Source organism: Branchiostoma lanceolatum, chromosome 12, assembly GCF_035083965.1.
Source record: "Branchiostoma lanceolatum isolate klBraLanc5 chromosome 12, klBraLanc5.hap2, whole genome shotgun sequence".
Lineage (NCBI taxonomy): Eukaryota > Metazoa > Chordata > Leptocardii > Amphioxiformes > Branchiostomatidae > Branchiostoma > Branchiostoma lanceolatum.
In genome coordinates, this window is record NC_089733.1 from 13,121,592 (window position 1) to 13,144,449 (window position 22,858).

Below are 22,858 nucleotides of genomic sequence, written 5' to 3' on the forward strand. Positions count from 1 at the left end.
GTAGCATTGTGGTCCTCGAGAAATTACCATTGACATAACAATTTCGATTGATGATTGATTTGTAAAAGATGAAGCCCTAATGATCGCAAAACTGATAAGGTACCAAATCCCCTGGACGAGGAACAGTTAAGTGGATCGGTTTATGAAAATTTGATGGCTTTCTATAAGAATCTGGCCATCAGCTCCTAATTCATCAAACTGATCTCTTTTGTTCCAATTCGGACGACACATGATGATGAGAATTTGAGGGTAATGTTATGATATATTCAACAGAATGCAGAATAAAAAGCCATTCCCGTACAATATGTTGCATGTGGTGGCGTCCATCTCCAATAGCCCCTGGGCCACAAATCTTTGTGCAAATACTGCAGGGGGGGGGGGGGGCGTTTAATGGTAGTGGTGTGTGCTTAACTACGCTCGGATGCTCTTTCCCAAATGCTAGTCCTAAGCTGAGAAATAAGTACACTCTACTCACTTGGAAATTGAAACTGTATACTTTTCCTAAAAATTCTAAATATCAACAGCATTAAATACAGTTCTACAGAATTACTGTAAGAATTTGGGCACTGTCATAGTATCAGTCGTACTGATTAAAAAGAATCCGTTTCATATATGGATGAACTGTCAGGTCATGTCACTCATCAATCATGGACGTTACCTCGGTACTGCCAGAACGTTGATTGATACTAATTGACTTGAAATCCCGGCAGCTCCTAGTTTAGCGGTTTATGTAACGTACAGACTATTAGAGTGCATAACTTAATTTTACATCTGTTCAGGTCTATCGTGATCCCATTTACTGACAATGAACATTCAAGTATTACAGGACGAGTCAACGTGAAGTAACTGTAGTTATAGAAGAGCAGTTACGATGCAGGCAAGCATAATCCTTTTTTATCGGTTCAACATTTATTGAGAAGACCTAGTGGCGACCAGGTAAGCTTACCTTTGGCGGCCACTAACAAATGGACAAAGAGCAAAGCAATAAATCAAAGTTAACACAACGTAGGAAAATCAAAGAGGAGTCTATAACATTACTCAACATAAAACTATAATTAAGCTAGAGTCATGAGTCATTTACTCCGTAAACAATAAATCGAAGATCTATGCTTTCGTCAAATATTGAGTTTTTGTGAATTTCTTAATGGCATAGCCCTAGCCTTATCATGCACTATAATAAATGAGGTCATTGACCAGCTTTCTACGGACTTTACCGCAAGGGGGTGTCGGCCTGTAGTGCTGCAGTACCTGAAAATGCTGCTAGGAGGCCAAAAATCTAACAACATAATCAAAATTCATATAAATCCATTAAGTTGCAGGTGCAAACACACAGAACCAAAAACGATACCTCCCGTTGAAGCTGAAGCTTTTGTCTTGAGCTAACGAATAAATACTGTTAACCATTCCTTTCAAACATGTGAAGATCCGGATCCAAGGATTGAATCTAGTAAAGTCAACTCTCATAATTCCACCGGCTAAAACCCCCATGTTAAAAAAAGGTGAATTTGAAGAGATCTTGCTATTAATGTATGCACACTTTAGTTATTGAGGTGTTCAAGACATTCTTGCGATTGCCTCAATAACACTATTTTTTTTAACCATGGCGATTCTATGGTACATAGTGGAATTATGAGTTAACCTCACTCTAACTTCAACTCCTATAAACAATTAGAATTGACGTCAAAGAAATGATAAACGAATCGATAACTTCAAATATGCGCTCACCTATCCTTGAGCTCTTGCTTCCCTCTGTGGTGTTCCCAGTACAGTAGACTCCATACATCGTTACCAGCTCCTCTTTGAAATTCTGATCACTGCAAACTGAGGAAACCCAATCCGGATAGTTCCGGTCGCTGCGACGGCATTTGTGGTTACCTTTTGTAAATTACAATTTGCGTTGAACAGATCATACATTGAATTGCTTCAAATAAATAATCTTTGTAACCGTTGATGGACATACATGAATATATACACAAATGCTAATTTTGTTCACGTTTTATATTTTGACCTGAAGTCCATCAATGGTTAGATGTGTTTCACATCGTGATATCATTCACCCACATATTTTTCAAAGGCAATTAATCCCTCTAAACAGTTTTTTGAAGATGAAAGAAACCGAGAAATCTATCCAGGCTTGCATTTCAAATATGGACATGTCCTATCGTTTTGATAATAGAATCTTACTGCAGAAATACCTATTAGTTCAGAATACAAGGTATTATGTGATTCGTGTACACACAAATGTACTCGCACTCTCAGTCCTGCAAAACAGTCAGTGAGGCAGTACTGCCTGTGTGCTTGTAATCATTGAGTGCAGTGATGTACATGTACAGCAATGGCAACACATTGTTCAACATATATGGACAAGTTGTTGCAGCACCTGAACATTACAACTACAGTTTATTCATAAAGCATACACTCATAGCAACAGACAGCTTTGAGTTAACAAGAGAGTGAGGCCACCCACAGTTCTCATCAACATATTTATTTCCTATTCTGTTATACATGTGCAACATGTGATACAATTCTTCACTCCCTTTGACACGAACATGTTCAGATTGTGGCAGAATTCTGTGTTTCCAATGAGGTGCAGTTGATCAACATTTTTCTTTGTATAGTATAGTATAGTATAGTATAGTATAGTATGGTATAGTATAGTATGGTATAGTATCACTAACACTACTTTACAGTATCAACAATAGTACCCGGTGACAATATATGGTATGCTGTAATATGTTTGAAGTGGTTTCTAAATATGCAAACCTGTGTCTACAGATGGTCTAGTCATAACATTTAATTTCGCTATTTTCTCTATTCACATCAGATTCTGTAACAGCAGCAGTTTGTTTTTTGCACATCCAGTCACATCAGGACCCAATATTCTACACAGTGCTCCACGTATATAATTCATAAAAGTGAAAGAAGTCTCAATTGTCATGGACACCTATTTGTATTCACAACGCAACACAGACAATTGCTCCAGCAATGTCGAAAGCTGCATGTGGAGTCCACCAAATAGATGTGCTGTAAAATCTTATTTTTCTTTAATGTTTTCTAAGGTTTGTTAACATTACTTTCTAGTGCTAATTTTGCAAAGAAGACTTCTCTGCTAAATTCACAAACAAAAGCTGACCTCAAAATAACCAATGACTATCTCATGAAGAAAAGATATTTACAGACATTTCAAAAAATATACATAAACCTTTGCACTTAAACATGTTTATCATACAAAGCAATCCATATCAATTCTATAACAGTTTCAACAAGTGTCAAATGTGCAGCTCTTCAATGCAGATGGTACAGGGGTAACACGCCAGAATATAGATGTACCCCTGCAGCTGGCCAAAACATAACTGGGTACATTCTGGCCAGGGATATTTTTCTGAACTGCTACACCTGTATGTCATCACCAATAATGGATGTTTTTAAGAAGTTGCCCCTCTTTGTCTGTGCTCTCGGAGACCCTGTAGGAAAATCTGCTTGGTTTGGTCCATGACTGTTCTGTAAAACTTCAGGTCTTCCTCCTTTTCCTTGAGAGTACTCTGTAGCGCTTCTTTAAGAGCTTCGTTCTCGTCCTGTTGGATGGAGAGTTGGACCTCCATCTCTTCAATGTCGTCTGGATTTGGTTTGATGTCGCCCTGGCCAACTGAATCTCGAACTGTTCTTCCCTTCTTGGGAGTACCTTTGTTTTCAAGCTTAGCCTTGCCTGTAGAAAACATTGACTTGATTTTATAACATCACAAATATTGATTTGATTCTATAAAACAGCGGCTTTTAGTGAGAATCAATCTACTGTAACAAGAAATATAGCACCAATGTCAATAGCTAGTTCATCACACAGTTTATTGACATAAATGAAAAATAGACATTCAACATTTTCTAAAGAACAACTGCTTAATGTTGCAATGGAGATCATCCTCTCTTTATGTATGATTAAAAAAACAAACTTTTACTCCAAAAGCAACAGCAAGTCATTCCAAATTTTCGGGGTAAATTCTGGTAGAATACTAAACAGAGGACCATTAAAATTCAATGCTACCTTAATATACATATACATGTATACATGTACATTCACAAGGAAATGACGATAAAAACAGCACTGACCTAGCTGTTTTTCTAGCTGTACATTGCGCTGTCTGTGCTGTGTCAGCTGACTGTCTGCTTCTGTTGCTTTTTGTTCTGCTTCGTCCAGTCTGAAATGCAAAACATGCCCATATTCAACCCCCATACTGTCATACATACATGTTATTTGTTTAATCTGTACAATTGGACGCCAAGGTCCACAACCGTATTTCTTGTGCTAAGATTCTATCTTAGGTTATGATTTCCTCCAAATTTGTTTGAATGATGTGTGAACTTTGAACCAAAGCTCATCAGTGACGGTATTTGACATGATTCTTCACAACCTGAAATGACCGGTTGCTGATGTCACACTTCTGTTCAGATCACATGACCTAGGCTTTGGGCCATTTCAACTTGAGAAGGGTCAGATGACTGATCAAAAGCTTGTTGGTAACCACTTTAAATTGTGTACGGAAGGGATTCATGTTACATGTACATGAAGAAGAAAGGGTAATTTATCACTAAGATATGGAATGAATGACTTACCTGTTGTGTAACACCTGTACCAGCTCCAACAGTTTGTCTCTCTCCACCTGAGCAGCCTGGCAGACTGTCCTCTGTTCCTGCAGCTGCACTTCTATGTCTTTTACCTTCAACTCACTGATAACAACACAACAAGGTGTTAACTCAATGTTTGTTGTCAGCAGCAAGTAGAGTTTATACATATATGTGTCAACATATGGAAAAAAAACAAGGAAAAAAGAAATCACTGCTGAAACCAATGTATATTTTGAGCTACAAACTACTGTTTTAGGGCTACAGAAATAGCCCTTGTCTTGGTTTTGTCTCCTTATTTCATCAACACAAATCTAGAAATTGTACAAACTTCATGGAAGCATTATGAAAAATCATAAATAAGAGCAGGGACATATGCACATATATGCAAAAAAAAAGAACATTCCAAAAACAGTCTGTTCTGACAGCAGTATTTTTACCTGTCTGTAGAAGGCCTGATGATTGTTGCTCCCTTGACTGCTGCCTGTCCTTGAGCACTGCCAGTCCTGCTGCCACGTCCATTTCTGTCGACAAAGTTTGAAAAGACATAGGTGTGAACCTTATAGAACATGTTCTGAAAAATGTTAGTGTGTTGATAAGTTGGTCTGTTACACCAAAAAGTGGCTGTTATACTAGCTGACCAATCCAGATGCAAATTTTCATGCACGAAAAAGCCATTTATCCGTCCCCTTCCAGTTCCACATAAAGCTGCTAGAGGGCCAAAACTTGCATGTACGTCACATTATCTCAAGCATTTTGAAGGCTATCTTTTACTCCAAAATTGAGACCATACCACTTCCAGAACATGAGATTCAAAAAGCAAAAACTGGAGTATCAAGGAAAACCTGCCAGGAGGCCCAAAATCATTTCCATCTTTGATAAAGATACTAAATATAATAACAATCCATCCATATCTTCTCAAGTTATGCTGTTCAACAACAAACAAATGGCACCAAATAAAGCAAACCCTTCTTCACAAAATATCAAAATATGCTATCACTCACTGGTTCTGTGAATTTAGATAGAATGCCTCTGATGATGTAGGTCTCATGATGTTGCCATGGGAACTGTTGCCATGGGGACTGGATGACATGGAGCTCCCAAGACCATGGTGGGCAGAGGGCGGGCGGTTACCATGGAGATCAGAGGGCGTTGACCTGGAGGGAGGACGCCTGACAGGACTGACGTGACCGCCCTGCATGGCCTGCATTCTGTGGTCCTAAAGGGAAGACATGGTAGGAAGACATGGTAAGGTCAAATATGAGTTCCATCTCTGTTTCATTAGACCTTGGGCTACACTGATGTGCAACAATTAGCACTTCCATACTTTTTCCCACAAGAGCTGAGTACTAAATTTTGAAAAGTCTGGTATGACTTGGTCAGGCAGTAAGGGTTATTTTAACAGGACTTAGTATACAAGTACAAGACTTAGACTACTTGTTTAGGCGACACCAATTTCATTTCTTATATGCTGTTAGCTCTCACTTCTCAATTTGACCCCAGATCTAAATTTGGAATCATCTTTCTATTTTTGCATTTGTGGCTTCTAGAAACATTTGTAAAACAATTTAATTTGTTTTTGATGTTGTTGTCCAAAGTAAAATTACTTGCAGTTCAGAAACCCATCACAAGATGGCAGCACCCTTCAAAGACACTACTTCTTTACCAAAATTGCATCTGCAGTTACTATAAGTTGGTCCACCTGTTAATGTTCTTCAACATATCCCACTGTAGTTCATACAAAACTCTCTAGATGGCATCGCTCCCACAACAATCTGTTTGATACCACATTCCAGTGCTTTGCCTTTCTTACCTTTCATCATTTCTTCATGCCCAACTTTATCCAATATGTTCTAGCCAACTGTATCTTACTGCAGTTCACCCACATCTCAGTAGATGGCAGTGCTCACCCTGATTTCTTTGATTTCCTCTTCCAATGCCTTAACCTGCCCCTCCTTCTGAGCCACTATGGCCTTGAGCTGGTCCACAATGTTCTGATCTTGCATGTTCTTGGTGATGATCTGGGTGACCTCAGCCTGCTGTTGTTGTTGATATTCCTGTTGTTTCTTTGTTGTCTGTTCTAATAATTTTTGCATCTGCTCTTGTTGATTCTGCACAGGATTAAAAAAGGTAATTAGATATGTCATATTTTACCCATACCAGCTTGCAACCCTTTCAGTTCAAAAGATTAAAAATAAACAGTACTGAGGATGTATGGTAATGCTACATTGTGTTCAGCACTAAGGACAGGTATGTTTTTCCATGTGTTTGTAGTGTTAGACACCAAGGATAGGCATGCTTAGCTGTGTGTGGATGGTATTCAGCACTAAGGATGGGTATGTTTGCCTGTATGTATGTTTGTGGATAGTGTTCAGTTCCTGTTCAGTACCAAGGACATGTAAGTTTACCTGTGTGAGGTTGGCATTCAGCACCAAGGACAGGCATGTTTGCCTGAGTGTGGATAGTGTTCAGCACCAAGGACAGACATTTCACCTATATGTGGATTGTGTTCAGGACCAAGGACAGGTATGATTGCCTGTGTGTGGATAGTGTTCAGCACCAAGGACAGGTGTGTTTGACTATGTGTGGATGGTGTTTGGCACCAAGGACAGGTATGATTGACTATGTGCAGATGGTGTTCAACAGTAAATGAACTTAATCTTAGACTACAAATAAGAAAATGCTTTTTGTTACAGGGCCAAGACGGCATCTTACCATGAGTGCAGTGATGAGCTCATCATCGTTCTTCCCCTTGTCCAACAGCACGGCCAGCTGGTCCTTTAACGACTTAACCTCGTTAGCCAGGACCTTGTTACGAGCCTATATGTGGATTGTGTTCAGGACCAAGGACAGGTATGATTGCCTGTGTGTGGATAGTGTTCAGCACCAAGGACAGGTGTGTTTGACTATGTGTGGATGGTGTTCAGCACCAAGGACAGGTATGATTGACTGTGTGTGGATAGTGTTCAGCACCAAGGACAGGTGTGTTTGACTATGTGTGGATGGTGTTTGGCACCAAGGACAGGTATGATTGACTATGTGCAGATGGTGTTCAACAGTAAATGAACTTAATCTTAGACTACAAATAAGAAAATGCTTTTTGTTACAGGGCCAAGACGGCATCTTACCATGAGTGCAGTGATGAGCTCATCATCGTTCTTCCCCTTGTCCAACAGCACGGCCAGCTGGTCCTTTAACGACTTAACCTCGTTAGCCAGGACCTTGTTACGAGCCTATATGTGGATTGTGTTCAGGACCAAGGACAGGTATGATTGCCTGTGTGTGGATAGTGTTCAGCACCAAGGACAGGTGTGTTTGACTATGTGTGGATGGTGTTCAGCACCAAGGACAGGTATGATTGACTGTGTGTGGATAGTGTTCAGCACCAAGGACAGGTGTGTTTGACTATGTGTGGATGGTGTTTGGCACCAAGGACAGGTATGATTGACTATGTGCAGATGGTGTTCAACAGTAAATGAACTTAATCTTAGACTACAAATAAGAAAATGCTTTTTGTTACAGGGCCAAGACGGCATCTTACCATGAGTGCAGTGATGAGCTCATCATCGTTCTTCCCCTTGTCCAACAGCACGGCCAGCTGGTCCTTTAACGACTTAACCTCGTTAGCCAGGACCTTGTTACGAGCCTTACCGGCGTCGAACCTGTCCTTCATCTTACTGTAGTCTGCTTCCAGGGCTTCCTTTTCTGCTTGAGCTTTCTAAAGAAAAAAGAAGAAGCAACAGATATTTTGATAAATATCTAAATACTGCAATAATTTGCTTAGACTTCTACTGAATGAGTGTTGCTAATTATCAATAACACATTTTAGCATATTTTTCATTTAAACAATTTACAAACAAATATTGAAAATTTAAAAACCTTTCCATGGATACCATTGCATTCTGGGAGACCTGAGGCACCTTGGGTAGTGCAGGGGATTGAATATGATATCAATAACACTATACTATATTACTATAACAACACATCTGCAGTGAATTCATACTGTATTCAGCCAGGTCTATGTTGCTATAAGCATGATTTTCTTTCCCAGTGTTTTTGAGACATCTCTAGAGCAGCAACCCCAAAGTATGCACAATTTAGATTATACAGAAGTCCATTATACAGTGTATGAAGTATATACTGGGTCATTGTTCCAGGGAAATTCCCTTAGCTCCTTTTGACAAGTACCATGAACACTGGACCACAGTTCAACGTCCCGTCCTAAGGACTGCAACCCTTTCCAGTAGTGTGTATGTTGGGTGAGCAACAACAGCGAGATTTGAACTCCCGACCTCTTGGTCCAGAGAGAGGGTTGCTAACCACTGGACTATGCACACTACACACCTCCGTGGCTTCTTTCCTGTCCCTCTCCAGCTGCCTGATCCTGTCCCTGTTCTTGTCGCTGTAGTTGGTGGTGCGGGTGGAGGTCCCCATGAACTGTTCTTCCAGACTCAGGCCAGACCCTGAACGAGTCGTCTGCATCCCCAGCTGACTCTTCAACTCAGACACCTACAATGCACACAACCACAACTGTACATTAGGACTCATTATAGTATATCTAATAGTAGCAGTATCCAGTACTGTTAATGCAGAAATGTTTGCGAGGATTTAATTCCGCGGTAGGGAGAAGATGGAGTGTTCGTGGTGGTTTTGAGTATGTGTCACACAATGGAACAGCTTTTCATGGTGGTTTACTGTCCGTGGTAAAGAGTTCATCGCAAAAAAACATGAACACAAAACCACCACGAACATTTCTTCATTTAGAGTATTTGATCATACTGCTCCTGGGATACCTAATACGGGTCCATACAAATAATTGGAATATGATGGACAATGCTTAAGTATGATTTAAAAGCCAACAACATGCACACCACTCTTTTTAAAAGTTGTTTTTGTTTATTTGTTGAGCAAATGAGTCAAATTTTTGTTCACTCCTCAGTAACAGCATGTAGTGGAAAGGGAATGAAGCAAGAAAACAACTTAAGACTTTTAGTTCAAAACCAATGGTCTTTTGAGTAATAGTACCTTCTTCTGTAGCCTGAAAAAACATTTAAGTAATAGTACCTTTTTCTGTAGGTTGAGAATCTGCTGAGAGCGACCTCTGAACCCACTGGAGTCTTTCAGTAAGGCCTGGATGTTCACTCCCTCCCCAACCTCCTTCTCCAACACCTGGGACAAAAGGACATAAAATGTCAGCACAGTACAGTTTTTTAGCCAGTGCTCGTCATTCCGTCATTGACAGAATTTTATCGCTCATGACGGACAAAAATTGCCCAACCTGTCATTTTTGACCACGCCTCCCCCGAAAATAAAGTTGAAACCCTTGTGTAATTTTTCACCAAAAGAGTTGCCATCAAACTAAGGCTAATTTACCAGCAAAATCTGCACCACAAAACGCAGGAAAGAGTTTCAGAGGGTTAAGATGTCAAAATTTCCCGGGGGAGCACGACCCCCCTAAGATTGTTGTGCTGAGTCTGCAGCGCTAGACTGGATGTTCTGTAAAACGAAATTGAGATGACGGGTAAAATTTCAGGCTGGCTAGAACACTGACACACTACCTTCTAAAAAATGATGGGAACATGTGGCAGAACATGTTTTCATCCCTGATGTGTTGTCAGTTGACTTCTACTAGTATCATGAAGTGTCCTTGGCAGGTTGAATTCTATCATAAAAGCAAGACTCTGTCCAGCTTTGAATTTTTTTCCATCCAACTCTTTGTTAAATCTGTCATTCTATATACACTGACATCAACTTCATGTCTTGAAGTTCAGAATTTTTTGGGCGTACAGGCTGAAACGTTGTTTACGTCCCAACGAGTAAATTTTCGGTCCCAGGACGTAGGGACGGGTCGTGGAGACAGCCCTAGTAAATTTAAAAGAAATGCTTGGTAATAGTTGACATAAATTAGGGTTGTGTACAGACTAAGGTTGTCAAGTCAATTTGAATATTTTGCCAAGTCTATTTAATATAAAGCTTCAACTTGCACATTTCAGGGTATAAACAAAACTTGGAAACCTGTCCTACTCGGTCACAGACCCCTTCCTACATATTCCGCCAAAGTCAGACAGGTTAAAAATTGATCTAGCCTGTCTGACATCAGCAAATTATTCTTGTGTGCAATATCCTCCAGTGAGCTGTTTTACAACCGTGATGATTATTTGTCTGAACTGGATGTAATTATACTTGCTAATATAATCAGTGCTAGACATCCCTGTCCACCTTGGCATTTAGTGTCACTGTACAATCAATTTCATAATTATGTTTGTAACAGTTAAATCTTGTTGCAACATTCTCCAGTTTAGTTTGACAATGAATACTTGTCTGGACATGGATTTGATTAAGGTTGCGACTATAATCAGTACTAGACCTTGACATTTAATGTTACTGTATTTAATGTTACTGTAAATTCATTTAGGCTTGCAACAGTTAGATTTCATGGTCATACTCTTCAGTGACCTTTGTAATTATTTGCAACTTGATAATTGTTATTTGCCTGGACATAGTTGACTTGAATATGATTTTACTTGCTAATATAATCATAACATCCCTCTCAACCTTGGCATTCTGTGTTACTGCAAATTCATTTAGGTTTGCAGCAGTTAGATTTTGCAGCACGGTGAAATTGATAGTTAATGGACCAGGTGTTTTTCAGTTTGAGATTAAACTGAGTCTGTGACAGTTACAGCAGGAACACACTTCATACACTGTAGTAACACAGCAAAATTGTCACAATAAAAACCTTGAACTAAAAGTCACTGCAAAGATTTAAAGATTTAGGGTTACTGTAATTAATTACAAGTCAGCTAGGGGATAGGTGAAATGAGGTAAGGACTATAACCTAGCAATTCTTGTTCCAGGGAGGACAAATTGGTTTATTCTTAATCAACTGCCTGACCTTTTGATGGCACCCATTGGTCATGTATTCTGCGGTAGAGGTATCCTTAACCAATCACAGTACACGAGCCAGACAGAGTAGGATATAATGTCTCAGTATTATCTAATTAGATGTGAGATCTGTCTGGCTCCATGGCAATGTCCTAACCCAGTTGTATGTTTCGTGAGTGTAATACAGTTGGTATGAATAATACATGGAGCCACACAGTCTTTTTCTTTGCTGATTTTTAAACAAAATCAGTTTTGGCCTAGTATAGTGTTGTGCAAAAGTATGGAGTCACACACTGGCAAAGTGCTATATAAAGGAATATAAATCATTGATGGAATAATATGTATACAGAAGAGAACATAAACATCAATATCATGCATAATATACTAGTAGTTAAAAAATACAAAATAAAACCCCACAATGTAAACGTGCTACAATGAAAGGAAACTGATGAATATATAGATATTCACTTCCTACAATTTTCTTCGTCTTGTGAGTTTAAAACTGAGTGAAAATAAAAGTAGAAAAAGAAAAGACAAAGAAAATACCCTGTTAGCCACTTTCAGTTCTTGCTTCAACATGGACACTTCATTCTTGGTTTCCAGTAGCTTTGAGGTTGTCTGGGTCAGTTTGTCCTTCAATGCCTTAACATCAGCTTCTGAGTCCTGTATATGGAGATACATGTAGTTGTTAGATTTCTTTTTGCTAGACATGGTAACCCTCACTTGGAATAACCTGTTAAGTTATAGAGAAAGTAACTGGTAATCACATCACAACAGTTCTGCTTGAACTAAGAAAAAAGTGTCCTTCTTTGTTGAAGAAATACAAATTCATTGTCTAGAAATAAGAGATGAATCAATAGTTAAAGAATATCATTTTTTTACTGTTTGACAAGGACAATCATGTTGTTGTCAGGTAATAAAGTAAAATGTTGGAATTCAAAAAATCAAAATGGCATTTTATATCAAGTTTTCTCTTCAATTTAAAAATACCCGTACTGGTACTAGTAAAGGAACCAAACAATACATTTTCACAGCTTTCTAGCTGTAGGACTGCTCAAGAAACTTAACTGGTACAAGCATTTAAGACACTTAATTTTTATTTGCTATACAGAAGGTGGATGTTTCTACCTTTTCCTCCTCCAGACTGAGTGAGATCTGTCTGGGAGATGCCTTCTCATCTCGAGCACTGGCACGGGCCTGGGCTGCTGCCGCCTTCAACTGGGGGGAGGAAAAACTATATGTACATGCACATGATGGACAGATATCATATCATTACTGAAGTAGGCACAACATGAATGCAAGTTGTAAATTAATGGTTGGTTCATTGTGATCAATTATGAATAGTATGTCACAGCCACAGGCTGAATTGAATACTTTTTACAGATAAGTGGTTATGCAGGGCTCAATATCCCTTTTTTTCTGTTAGGTTGGATATGTATAATATAATGTGAATGTAAATGTTCACTAGCACCACCTACCTGTTTCTCCAGGTCCTGCACCTTCCGTGTGAGTTGTGTCATCTTGGTCCTCCCACTCTCCACCTCTGCAGTCAGCTCCCTGTTCCTCTTGGACAGGTCCACGATCTTCGTGGCCGCAGCCTCACTGGCCACGCCTCCAGTACCACCTACAAAACAGATATGCAAATGCTGGATGTGGGCTTGAATAAAGTTCTAAACGGGAACTTTGCAGCTACAGCATCTTTTCTGAAGATGTGGTATGAATGTGTACAGTTGACTTGAGATTATCCACTACTATTTGCCAGATACGCAAATGTTGATCACAAGGAATCGTCAGTATCGTGGCATCTTGTGGCCTTGTGGTAAAGATTTTTGGCTCAAATAGAATTATTAAGGTTGAACCCCAAACAGATCTTTGTACGTTGTGCATTGGGCACTGTACAAGCAATTTCTACATTTAGGACATCCCCTTGGATGGGACATAAAGCAAAGGTCCGATGTTTGAGGAGAGCCACACCTCAAGCGAGTTAAAGAACCCACCACACTTATTGACAAGATAAGAGACAACATACCTGTGAGAAGAGCCCGCTCTTTCTCCATCTTCTTCCTGATCTGCCGGACCTCATAGTCACGCTCTGACAGGAGCTTGTACAGGCGGCCATTTTCATCCCTCAGCTCCTGTCAACAGATAAAAATGTATCAGATTTTCATCATGGAACCAGAGAAATTCAACATTAAGTACTTCTGTCTCTTGTGGCTGTATAATTAGTTTTTCATGTATATGTAGTCAATTACTGCAGCCTATGATAGAGTGGGAAATGTTCAGAACAAATGAATGTACAAACTAAGATTCCTTTACCTGATTACAAAAAGTTGTGCCTGTTACATACTTTAACATTGAAATCATATGCATATCCACATGACATTGTAATGTGTATATACAACTTGACTGTTATATGAGTTCTCTTCAATGTACCAAAGACCACTCCATTTTATGATAGAAAAAAATTTTCTTAATCAAAATATCACTTACAAGTAACATGTGCAAAGTCCTTCAAAATAGAACAGATTAAAAACTGATCTGTTTAAAAGCTACCACATAGTATAACACCTAGAGGCAATCATAATACTATTGAATGTTAACAATGATACTCACTCTGACTTGGTCCTTTAGATTTGTCATCTGTTCTTCAGCATACATGATGTCGTTCTTTTGAGGAGGTCCACTCAACTGATGTAACAACATAGAATACAAGAGAAGTGTCATTGGTATATCAAAATTCAAATTCATGCATGGAGTATTAGAAAATCATCAGACATGGAAAATATTGTTTTCATGCCTTTTTCACTAATACTTATGCTTGACACATGTATTACATGTACATGTCATACTAATTCACCCTGCATATTACTATTATACTAACGATTATATGTATACATAGTTAACATATGAATAAAAGAATAAGGGAATGAAAGGAAAACAAGGCAAACAGAATTTTCTGACTTCACCCCTATATAGTATGATACATGCTGCTACAAAATTTGCTTTAATCGTAGTTGTTGGTTAACATCAGCTCATACATTATACAAAACAAAATCACAGAGACCAACAGATTCATACCTCCAGCCCCATGTCATCCTCCACGTACATACTCGCCCGGATAGGTTTCTCATCATCTCCCTTCTCCTGCTCCTTCTTCAGCTGCTGTTTCCGCTCCTTAAGTCTCTGCATCTTCTTCTTCTGTTGTTCTTGGAGGGAAGCAAACTGCTGCTTCAGGGTCTCACTGGTGCTCTCCATGTCTAGGATGGGTAACACTGAGGAGGGAAGGGTAAAACTTAACTGTTGTCGCCATTAGTGAAGTAGTTGTTTGGTGGGGTCGTGTGGCGCAACGGCAGAGCGTTCGACTCAGAACCAAGAGGTCCCGAGTTCGTATCCTGGCATGTCACCGATCTTGTGCCCTTGGGAAAGGCACTTTACACGACTTTCCTCACTCCACCCAGGTGTAAATGGGTACCTGACTTTGGTTGGGGAAATCGTATTGAGGTCACCTGGTGGCGCCGAATGGCAGCCGCCCAGACCCTTGCGACAGTTCCACAAAGTGTGGATAAGATATTATATATGTTGTGTAGTGTGTGAAACCTGTAATACCCTGCATCAATTCAGCGCTAGAAAGGCTGCCATTGCGGGTAATTTCTGACCAATAAAAACCATTATTATTATTATAGTATGACATAGACACAGACAGTTAGAACAGACCACTCCCGCATGCCTGCCACTGGACCAAGACGTTGGGAGTTCAAATCCTAGCTGTTGTCGCTTACTCCTGGTACGCAACATACACACTAGTGTATAAGGTCGCAAAATGCCAAAATTGTGCACTGCAAAGATCAAATATCATATCATAACTGTTGTTAATAACTAGTCTATATATGGTCTTTTGTTCTGAAATCTTGTCATGCATTTTGTATACCATGTTGTAATTATTATACCATAACTTTTAGTAACTTAAGTTTTGCTCTCCTGCTGATCTCTACTAGTAGGATACTCATCTGTTGAATCTTTTTGCAAATACAGTTCATTCAAAAGAACATCCGAACAAAAGCTAGGTACTTAAAATATTAGAGTCAAGTGAGGAAATCAGTGTCGAGTGCCTTTCGCAAGGGCACAACACTGGAACTGATTAGAGTTTCAAAACGAGAACCCGTGGATTCCATGTCACCCTAATGGCTAATCGCAAGACAACTATGTCACTCATGACATTTTATTTTTAATAGTCGGAATATACGTAGACGTGTGGTATTGATCACAACACTTTATAGATGTGCACCCTAATTTGTATCTGTGTGCACCTGATATTTCAAGGTTGGGAGCACTAGGGGTCCTATGTCAAAAAGTAAGTCAGAAGGACTGCCTTGTTGCACTGTTGGAGATACAAATTTGAATGTGCCCCCGAAAAAATTGTCTGAAAATGTCAGCAGTAGCATGCATATGAATGTTTCATTATCCAGAATATCCTCAGTTCTACTGACATGATCCTACATTGAGTCTTTTTAAAAATTCCGTACGTAAGAACAAAAGAATACAAGACTGTATCCACTTTACTCTACTCAACCTAAAAACATATCCGGGAGCCTTATGTACTGTACTAGTATCTACAAAACGTCGATTTCAAATTCTGGAATACCTCCACAATGAATTAAAACAGCAGCTTTAAAAACATGTTTCCTATCTCACTTGCTATAAATCTCAGCGTAGTCACAATATATTCGGAATTACGATTTCTTTTCTTTCTGGTGTCTACAGTACTTGTACATATGCCCCCCTCCTCACAAGGACACGGTCGCCAAGTTACCTAAATAAACAACCACAGTTTTACGCATAACGGTTGAAACAACACTTGCAATAATGCTCCTCTATAGATGTAAAAACCACAAACTTACCTCGGCACTTCGACAACAATCTTTTCAGAGGTAAAATCGTTTGTTTCCTAGGTGATTTCAAATCGTTTGTCTTAGGAAGCCATCTTGGAATGTTATCCCCAGGGAGAGTGAACTTTGAACTCCGACCAATCAGAGCACAGATCCACGGAGTGACCTTTGCCCCGTAATCTTCGTGACTTTTTGCGAAACATGCATCGTAGTATTTTGCGATTTCTAGTCAATTTAACGATGATTTGGCCAGTTATGTACTGTCGTCAAATTTTTTTTCGGTGACGGAGTAAGAATTCTGTCACAGAATCTTTCGTCACAAACTTTCGCGCCTCAGAACTTGTCTCATGTGAAAATTTTGTTGGTCCAAAGTAGGTGCCAACGTACCGCCCCTCCCCCTTTCGTGTGTATGTACCGTGTTACAAGTGTACATATAGGCAATAGGAATCGTAATGGCAGAATTCGGAGCACATCTTACCGCCGCGGGGACGGAGGGCGACGAGAAGCCGTCGATCTTCGAAGTGTTAGCGCAGGAAAGCTTGATGACAGCCGTACGGCCGGCCGTGAAACACGCCAGTAAGATTCTTGCAGAGAGGAACCCTGCTCGCTACGGGTGGCTTTACAGGTAAGGCGCACATTAGCCTAACGTGAGCTCACTGTGATCTCCTCGGTGCTGAGAGCGTTGTCCACCCGCCGATCGAGGTTTAAAGCGCACTCCGGGGAATTTCTACGGGGTGGCATTCAGTTATGAAGCAGTTATTGCACATTAACTTGTGTGTTACATTTTATTGTTTTTTACCTCATTGAAAAGGTATTGCTGTCTGTCTGTCTGTTTGTTTGTTTGTGTTGGCGTGTTTCTATAGTTTGCCCGGGTCCAAATTTCTTCGGCAGGCATGCAGGAAATTAATGTTGCCATTGCTGAAGTCAGGAACATGAGGATGGCATGTAAGAGTGGAGCATGTAATGTGTGAGATGGACATGGTTGTGTTATGGATTGTCACGAAATTGATAAAAGTTCTAATTCAGTGTAAATATCTAACGGAAGTATTAGATCTTCCATTTCCTGTTGTTTTAGGTTCAACGATGAGATCTACACACTACTAGACACCCTGCTCCAACACCATTACCTTAAAACATACGGTGCCTCATTTGCCGAGAACTTTTATGGCCTTAAGAGAGCACCAATTCACGGGGGCAAACTTGGGCACCAGCATCAACTGAAATCTCTTGCGTTCCTCACTCTTTTGCCGTATCTCAAACACAAACTTGACCAGAAGTTCGAAACACTGCAAGAAGAGGAGGCTGATGCAGGTGGTATCATCAGCGATGCCATCCAAGAACAGTCCTTGTGGAAGAAACTGGAAAGAGCATTTCGTATTGTGTATCCTTATGTACACATGGGATGGGAAAGTGCAATGTTATACTACCAGTTTACTTACATCTTTGATAAGAGTCAGTACCACTCACCTTTGTTACACCTAGCAGGGGTGAAGTTGTGCAATCTTAGTGCAGAAGACATACAGTTACAGCAAAGCAAAGGGACATTGGAGAGATCGATGGGTGGGGGCACTTCTAATCAAGGTAACCTTGCGGGGTTACTCGGCAAAGCAGCGGCATTCACTGCTGTTTCGGTTTCAAGGGCCCTTTCTGTGGGTGTGTTTTTCCTGCAGTTCCTGGAGTGGTGGTACTCTGAGGAGAATCAGAACACCGCAAGGGCTGTGTCGTCACTGCCGGCCCCTCCACCCCCCGTGGTGAAACAGGATGGTACAGCCCCCCGTTTCCATCCAGCAGTTTGCCCCGTTTGTGGGAGGGTGCGAACCAACGACACGGCATTGTCCACGTCAGGTCATGTGTTCTGTTACCCATGTATCTACAATTTTGTACAAAAACACCAAAGATGTCCTATTACTGGTTACCCATCTGCTGTAGACCATCTTATCAAACTGTACCTACCTGATTGATGTTAATTGAATAAGTTGGTTCATGTTATCATGGAAGCTCATCTGTGCGGTAGTAATCATAATACAATGTTTAACTTTCTTCCAACACTAAGGTATTCACAGATCAAATTTTCAATGACCACTGTCGCCTTCTTCAGGATCAATAAGTTGAGGATCATCATTGATCCTGAAGAAGGCGACAGTGTTCGTTGAAAATTTGATCCGTGAATACCTTAGTGTTGGAAGCCCCTGAGACACAAGCAAAATATGTTTGAGCATGTATAAAGCATGGTGTAGACATGCAAGAACTGTAAATACATGTTAGGGGCCTTTACTTTACCTCATGCATGCACAGTTAAATCCATAAACTGGCTTGTAGTAAGTCATCTCACAGTTCCAAATGTGCATATGCAGTCTTGATGAATTGTCGTGTAAGGTCAAAGTTTAAGGTTCCTCATTCATAGTTTTTATTAATAATTCTCTGTCTAGAAATATTTACAACTTCCCAGGAGGATGTTTGTTTACTTCTGAGCAGCCTTAACCTCTGACCTTACCCATAACGGCATAACCCCATGCAGTGCTGGAACTGTGAGAGGACTTTTTGTCCTCTTGAAACATTATGAAGATATGAGACAGACTACACAACTGGAATAAAAACAACAACAATTGTTTTCAAAGCAGCTGTGTCAGAACTTATTACATAGCAGTTCAAAATAGTACCTCATGTTAAGACAATTATGCATCTCACACTACTATAGACAATGAATATGTACATTAAGTACTTACTGTGTCAGATCTTATGGATTAACAATATGCCTGCAGACAGACACGGAGTACATGGCTTTTCATAATAACAAGATTCTCAATGCCCAGCCCACAGTCTATGGCATGGACAAAGCATCTGAATTCTGCATCCAAAATACTGTCTTCTACATGTCACTTTAATGGTTATCTGTGCGTAATGTGCAAAAAAAGTGCAGTTTTACTCGTATGATTCTTAAGCCATTATACATTTACAATATAGCATGATATTCTTCACAAGAATAGTTAATGAAATTATCAGGTTCTATTAGCATTGACATTGATAAGAATGGTAATCATATGATCATACCTAATTAACTGGTATAATAACTGTATCTAATTAACGTGCGTCTCTTATTCTGCTAACCTATAGTACTTAGTACTAACGATACCACTGTCAGTATTCCATGTGATCGTGAACGCACGGTAAATTTCAAGTGCAAATTCAGTTATGGCAGTCACCATGACGGCTCTCGATTGGATGAGCTGTACATTCTTTCTCCGACCAATAAGAATGTGACTTTCCACCAATCACAGACCGTCGTCCATACTCAACAGGAACTGACGTTCGACACTTCATTTTGCTGTCATTAGTTGATAAATGCCATTGGTTTTTCCCCGTATATGCTACAAGAGTTCTTTCAAATTGTTAGGTGATTGAGGAAAGTTAAGTGAGCAGCAGAACTATTTTATACATATATCTGTGATGCAAGAACCCACACGCGGAAAGGTCTAGTCTTCATTCTATCTCACGTATTCGAGCAGATGCAACATACGTACATATGTGTACATAGAGCAGCGCAGTCTCTGATGGGGCTCCGGATTTCAAGTGACAATCGTCATTACAAATGGCGACAAGAAGCGGCCAAACGTTTCCTTTTGACGTGGGGTTTTTGCCACAGTTGGAGAAGACCCAAACCAAAGTGTTTGACCTCCTCTTAACACAAGTGTTGAAATACGTGTGAGGAATTAGTAACATATAGATACAGTTACTCTTTCATAAACATACAATTATAACACATTGTTTATGAATCAAGATGAATCCCGGAATTGGTACATTCTGTTCTATCATCAGAGATAGGCCTTCGACAACGAAGGAAGTTACACTGTATCTACACTGGTGTGGAAGTCCGTTATAACTGTAGCCTGGCGTCCACGCACAACGTCATGTCACGTCGCGTCGCACACAAGCTCGTACAACATTTGGCGCCGTCCCCCGTCTCTTACGTCATGCACGGCTGGTTTGAGGAAGCTGTGTGGCACTGCCGTTGATGTTCAAATTCACGACGTCAGCACAATGGGAAGCGTTGGTCGCTCCCGACGCTGCTTTGGACTTGCAGCATCTCCTGAGCACTTTCCCATAGTCGTAGAGCTCGTCCATCAGGTATTCGAATATCTCCACCAGTGACAGAAAACTGGCGCCCAGGAAGAGTCCCATCTGTCCTCCCAGGTCACCTGGAAAGGAGGAGGAATAATGCTATCTGTTAACTTGAAAGTTAACTGTTTTGGTACAATTAATTTTACTAAGCTTAAGCAAGGAGAAGGTTGCCAACACAAAGAATTTGACTTTCTTAATTTTTTTACTGAAAAACATCGAAATGAATCAAAAGGTTCTATGACGTCTTTGCAGATTACAGACGTGAATCCATGATCTGTGAACCAAATGAAGCAGGTAGTTTGTGGCATCCTCCGTCAGGGCTGGATACAAGCGGTAGATTCATTTCTTGACGACAGATGATGTGCAGTCAAACATTTGAGTGTCTTTTTCTTTGTGTTGAAGATTACAGTTATCGATTCTTCTACACATTCTCTCCTATGTAGAGAATGTCAATCCGTATATAAATAATGCCCTTGTCACACAGCAGAAAAATCGATCGGCCGACGAGTCTGCTAGCTCTAAATTTTATTTCAGCAGTGATGCGCCTGGCATTCTCTCGACCATCGCGTACAGTTTTTAGGGATCGGCCGCTGTTCGCTAGGTCAGCGCGGCACTTATATACCAACTGGATTTTGGGTTAAATGCCTAGAATGAATGTTTTTGGGGTCCTTACCCCATTTTACCTGGACCATAGGAGGGGAAAGTGGGTTAAAAGAGTGACTTCTCCCTCCTTTTTGCCCCCATTTTGGGTGAGGACCCCGAAAACATCCCTTTAACCCCAAATTCAGTTGGTAGTGATATATAACAGGGTCCATTTTCAGAATAAAGTACGCGCGACCCTCTGTCGATTTTTGAAATCTAACGGCTTTATGGTAATCAACAAATCCGGCCTATGCTTGTCAACTACGTCACAGTGGCTTTGCAGAAAACAAATGTACCTAGAAGTCCCTCCGTTTCGATTGCCGGCATCTGCTGAATCAGTTCGTAGTTCAGGGATTCGTAGAATACGTTTAGCACCAAAATGTTGTCACTGCGAAGAAAAGAAAGGTCTTGGTTTGATTAATTGTTCACACACAGACATATATAAGAGCCAAATTACACAAAACATACTACAGGCGTATGGCAGGTATATGAAAAATGAATTGTTTTAGAATGAATTGTTTGGTGTATTCAGAATTAGACCATGCCATTAACCAGTGGGTGTGCTTGAGGTTAGACATACGAGCTGCCAAATATAAATTGTAAGGTGTTGGTTGGGGACTGGGGATGTCCTCATGCATCTCTAGTGTAGCTGCAAAATATATCAAAGGGAGGAATAGGTCAATGAGTATTTATACCTACAATATCAGCCACTTTTCTGTATATCTTTGAGATGAAAAGGATGACAATACATGTGAAGAGAGGAACTGCATGTATTAAGGGGATGCTGTTAACATGCATGTGCAGTCTTATTGTCGTGTCAATACTTCTGACACTTTGAGGTCTTTTCAAAACGTCTTAACGGATTCAACGACGTCTCATACATCGTAATAAGCAAGACGTTACGTAAGCGCTATGTTACGTAATCGTTACGTCACGACCAGTGTATGGGTTTTATTATATGGACTATTTGTGACTATCTTGGCTTCTATCACTAAGCTTAAGTTGTCAACAAGAAACTGCAAAACCTACTTAGTTTAATGGACAGTCTTTAACGCTAGACCCGCTGCATTGCAGAGGACTACGAATTTATAAAGGAACCATGCCCGTAGACACTAAGTCTTGCCCTCAAGCTTGGTGCGCGCGGGCAATTGTCGGCAAAACATTGCAAAGCCGTACGTAGAGGCCGTTTTCTTAATTGGACATGCCATTCTGGCGTTCCTTATCATGAACGACCGAGCAAATAGCTCAGACTGTGGCTCCGTGAAATGGAAGTCTTTCCGTAGTAATTGTCAGGGTGAACGGGCGACCCAAAGGGCAATTTGCATCGTCCATTCGCAACAATGATGAAGAACGGCAAATCAAGTCGTGGCTGTTTAACAGACAACGCACGTTCATATATGTATGTATACGTTACAGGCAAACATTTTTCAACCACTGTAGGCTCCTCAAAACTGTCTTCATTGTGTCAACGAAGAGTTTGAATGGTCTTATTCAAAGGTATGGAAATTATCATGATAGTAATTGTATTTTTCAAATGACAATCGGCGGCCAAAATGTTTATAGAATGCGAACGCCAGTTTGGGGCTTAACACGACTGAATCAGCATTTCTTCGTATATGATTGGAAGGACGACTGAATGCGCATAATTCGAATTGTAAGATATTTGGTAATAAGAAAAATAAACATAACATATACTGAACAGAAGGGAT

The 22,858-nt window shown here is 40.2% G+C and overlaps 4 protein-coding genes across 5 annotated transcripts in view; 1 reads left to right on the forward strand and 3 right to left on the reverse strand.

The window, feature by feature from the left end:
• Window positions 1–1,780, reverse strand: part of LOC136446500 (glutamate decarboxylase 1-like) — a 57,248-nt gene extending 55,468 nt beyond the window's left edge. Inside the window, exon 1 of the mRNA XM_066444887.1 lies at window positions 1,726–1,780. The gene's annotated coding sequence lies outside the window, so the exon portion shown is untranslated. The remainder of the gene's footprint in view (window positions 1–1,725) is intronic.
• A 689-nt stretch (window positions 1,781–2,469) lies between these two features.
• Window positions 2,470–16,507, reverse strand: LOC136446503 (coiled-coil domain-containing protein 13-like). The gene is made up of 16 exons (XM_066444893.1): window positions 16,401–16,507; window positions 14,581–14,774; window positions 14,116–14,190; window positions 13,532–13,637; window positions 12,981–13,126; window positions 12,631–12,720; window positions 12,049–12,165; window positions 9,682–9,786; window positions 8,962–9,126; window positions 8,159–8,335; window positions 6,528–6,728; window positions 5,622–5,836; window positions 5,058–5,141; window positions 4,609–4,722; window positions 4,105–4,193; window positions 2,470–3,706 (listed from the first exon to the last, which is right to left on the reverse strand). The coding sequence occupies exons 2-16, from the start codon at window positions 14,755–14,757 to the stop codon at window positions 3,426–3,428; spliced, it is 2,142 nt and encodes a 713-aa protein (XP_066300990.1). The 5' UTR covers window positions 14,758–14,774; window positions 16,401–16,507; the 3' UTR covers window positions 2,470–3,425.
• A 71-nt stretch (window positions 16,508–16,578) lies between these two features.
• LOC136446502 (peroxisome assembly protein 12-like) lies at window positions 16,579–19,005 on the forward strand. The gene is made up of 2 exons (XM_066444892.1): window positions 16,579–17,013; window positions 17,464–19,005. Exons 1-2 carry the CDS (start codon window positions 16,841–16,843, stop codon window positions 18,347–18,349), a joined length of 1,059 nt encoding a protein of 352 aa, XP_066300989.1. The 5' UTR covers window positions 16,579–16,840; the 3' UTR covers window positions 18,350–19,005.
• The window catches only part of LOC136446501 (acid-sensing ion channel 2-like), a 28,170-nt gene continuing 24,291 nt past the window's right edge, over window positions 18,980–22,858 (reverse strand). For both annotated transcript variants that reach the window (XM_066444890.1, XM_066444889.1), the window contains exons 9-10: window positions 21,446–21,537; window positions 18,980–20,584 (exon numbers count right to left, since the gene is read on the reverse strand). In XM_066444890.1, the coding sequence (XP_066300987.1) occupies window positions 20,358–20,584; window positions 21,446–21,537 (319 nt within the window). In that variant the 3' untranslated portion in view covers window positions 18,980–20,357. The remainder of the gene's footprint in view (window positions 20,585–21,445; window positions 21,538–22,858) is intronic.

Excerpts from the sequence above, each read along its gene's own strand:
- LOC136446502 (XM_066444892.1), top strand. The coding sequence starts at position 16,841 with ATGGCAGAATTCGGAGCACATCTTACCGCCGCGGGGACGGAGGGCGAC. Across the intron at positions 17,014-17,463 it reads CGCTACGGGTGGCTTTACAG|GTTCAACGATGAGATCTACA; the intron begins GTAAGGCGCACA and ends CTGTTGTTTTAG.
- LOC136446503 (XM_066444893.1), bottom strand. The coding sequence starts at position 14,757 with ATGGAGAGCACCAGTGAGACCCTGAAGCAGCAGTTTGCTTCCCTCCAA. Across the intron at positions 13,638-14,115 it reads ATCTAAAGGACCAAGTCAGA|GAGCTGAGGGATGAAAATGG; the intron begins GTGAGTATCATT and ends ATCTGTTGACAG. Across the intron at positions 12,721-12,980 it reads TGCAGGACCTGGAGAAACAG|TTGAAGGCGGCAGCAGCCCA; the intron begins GTAGGTGGTGCT and ends TCCTCCCCCCAG.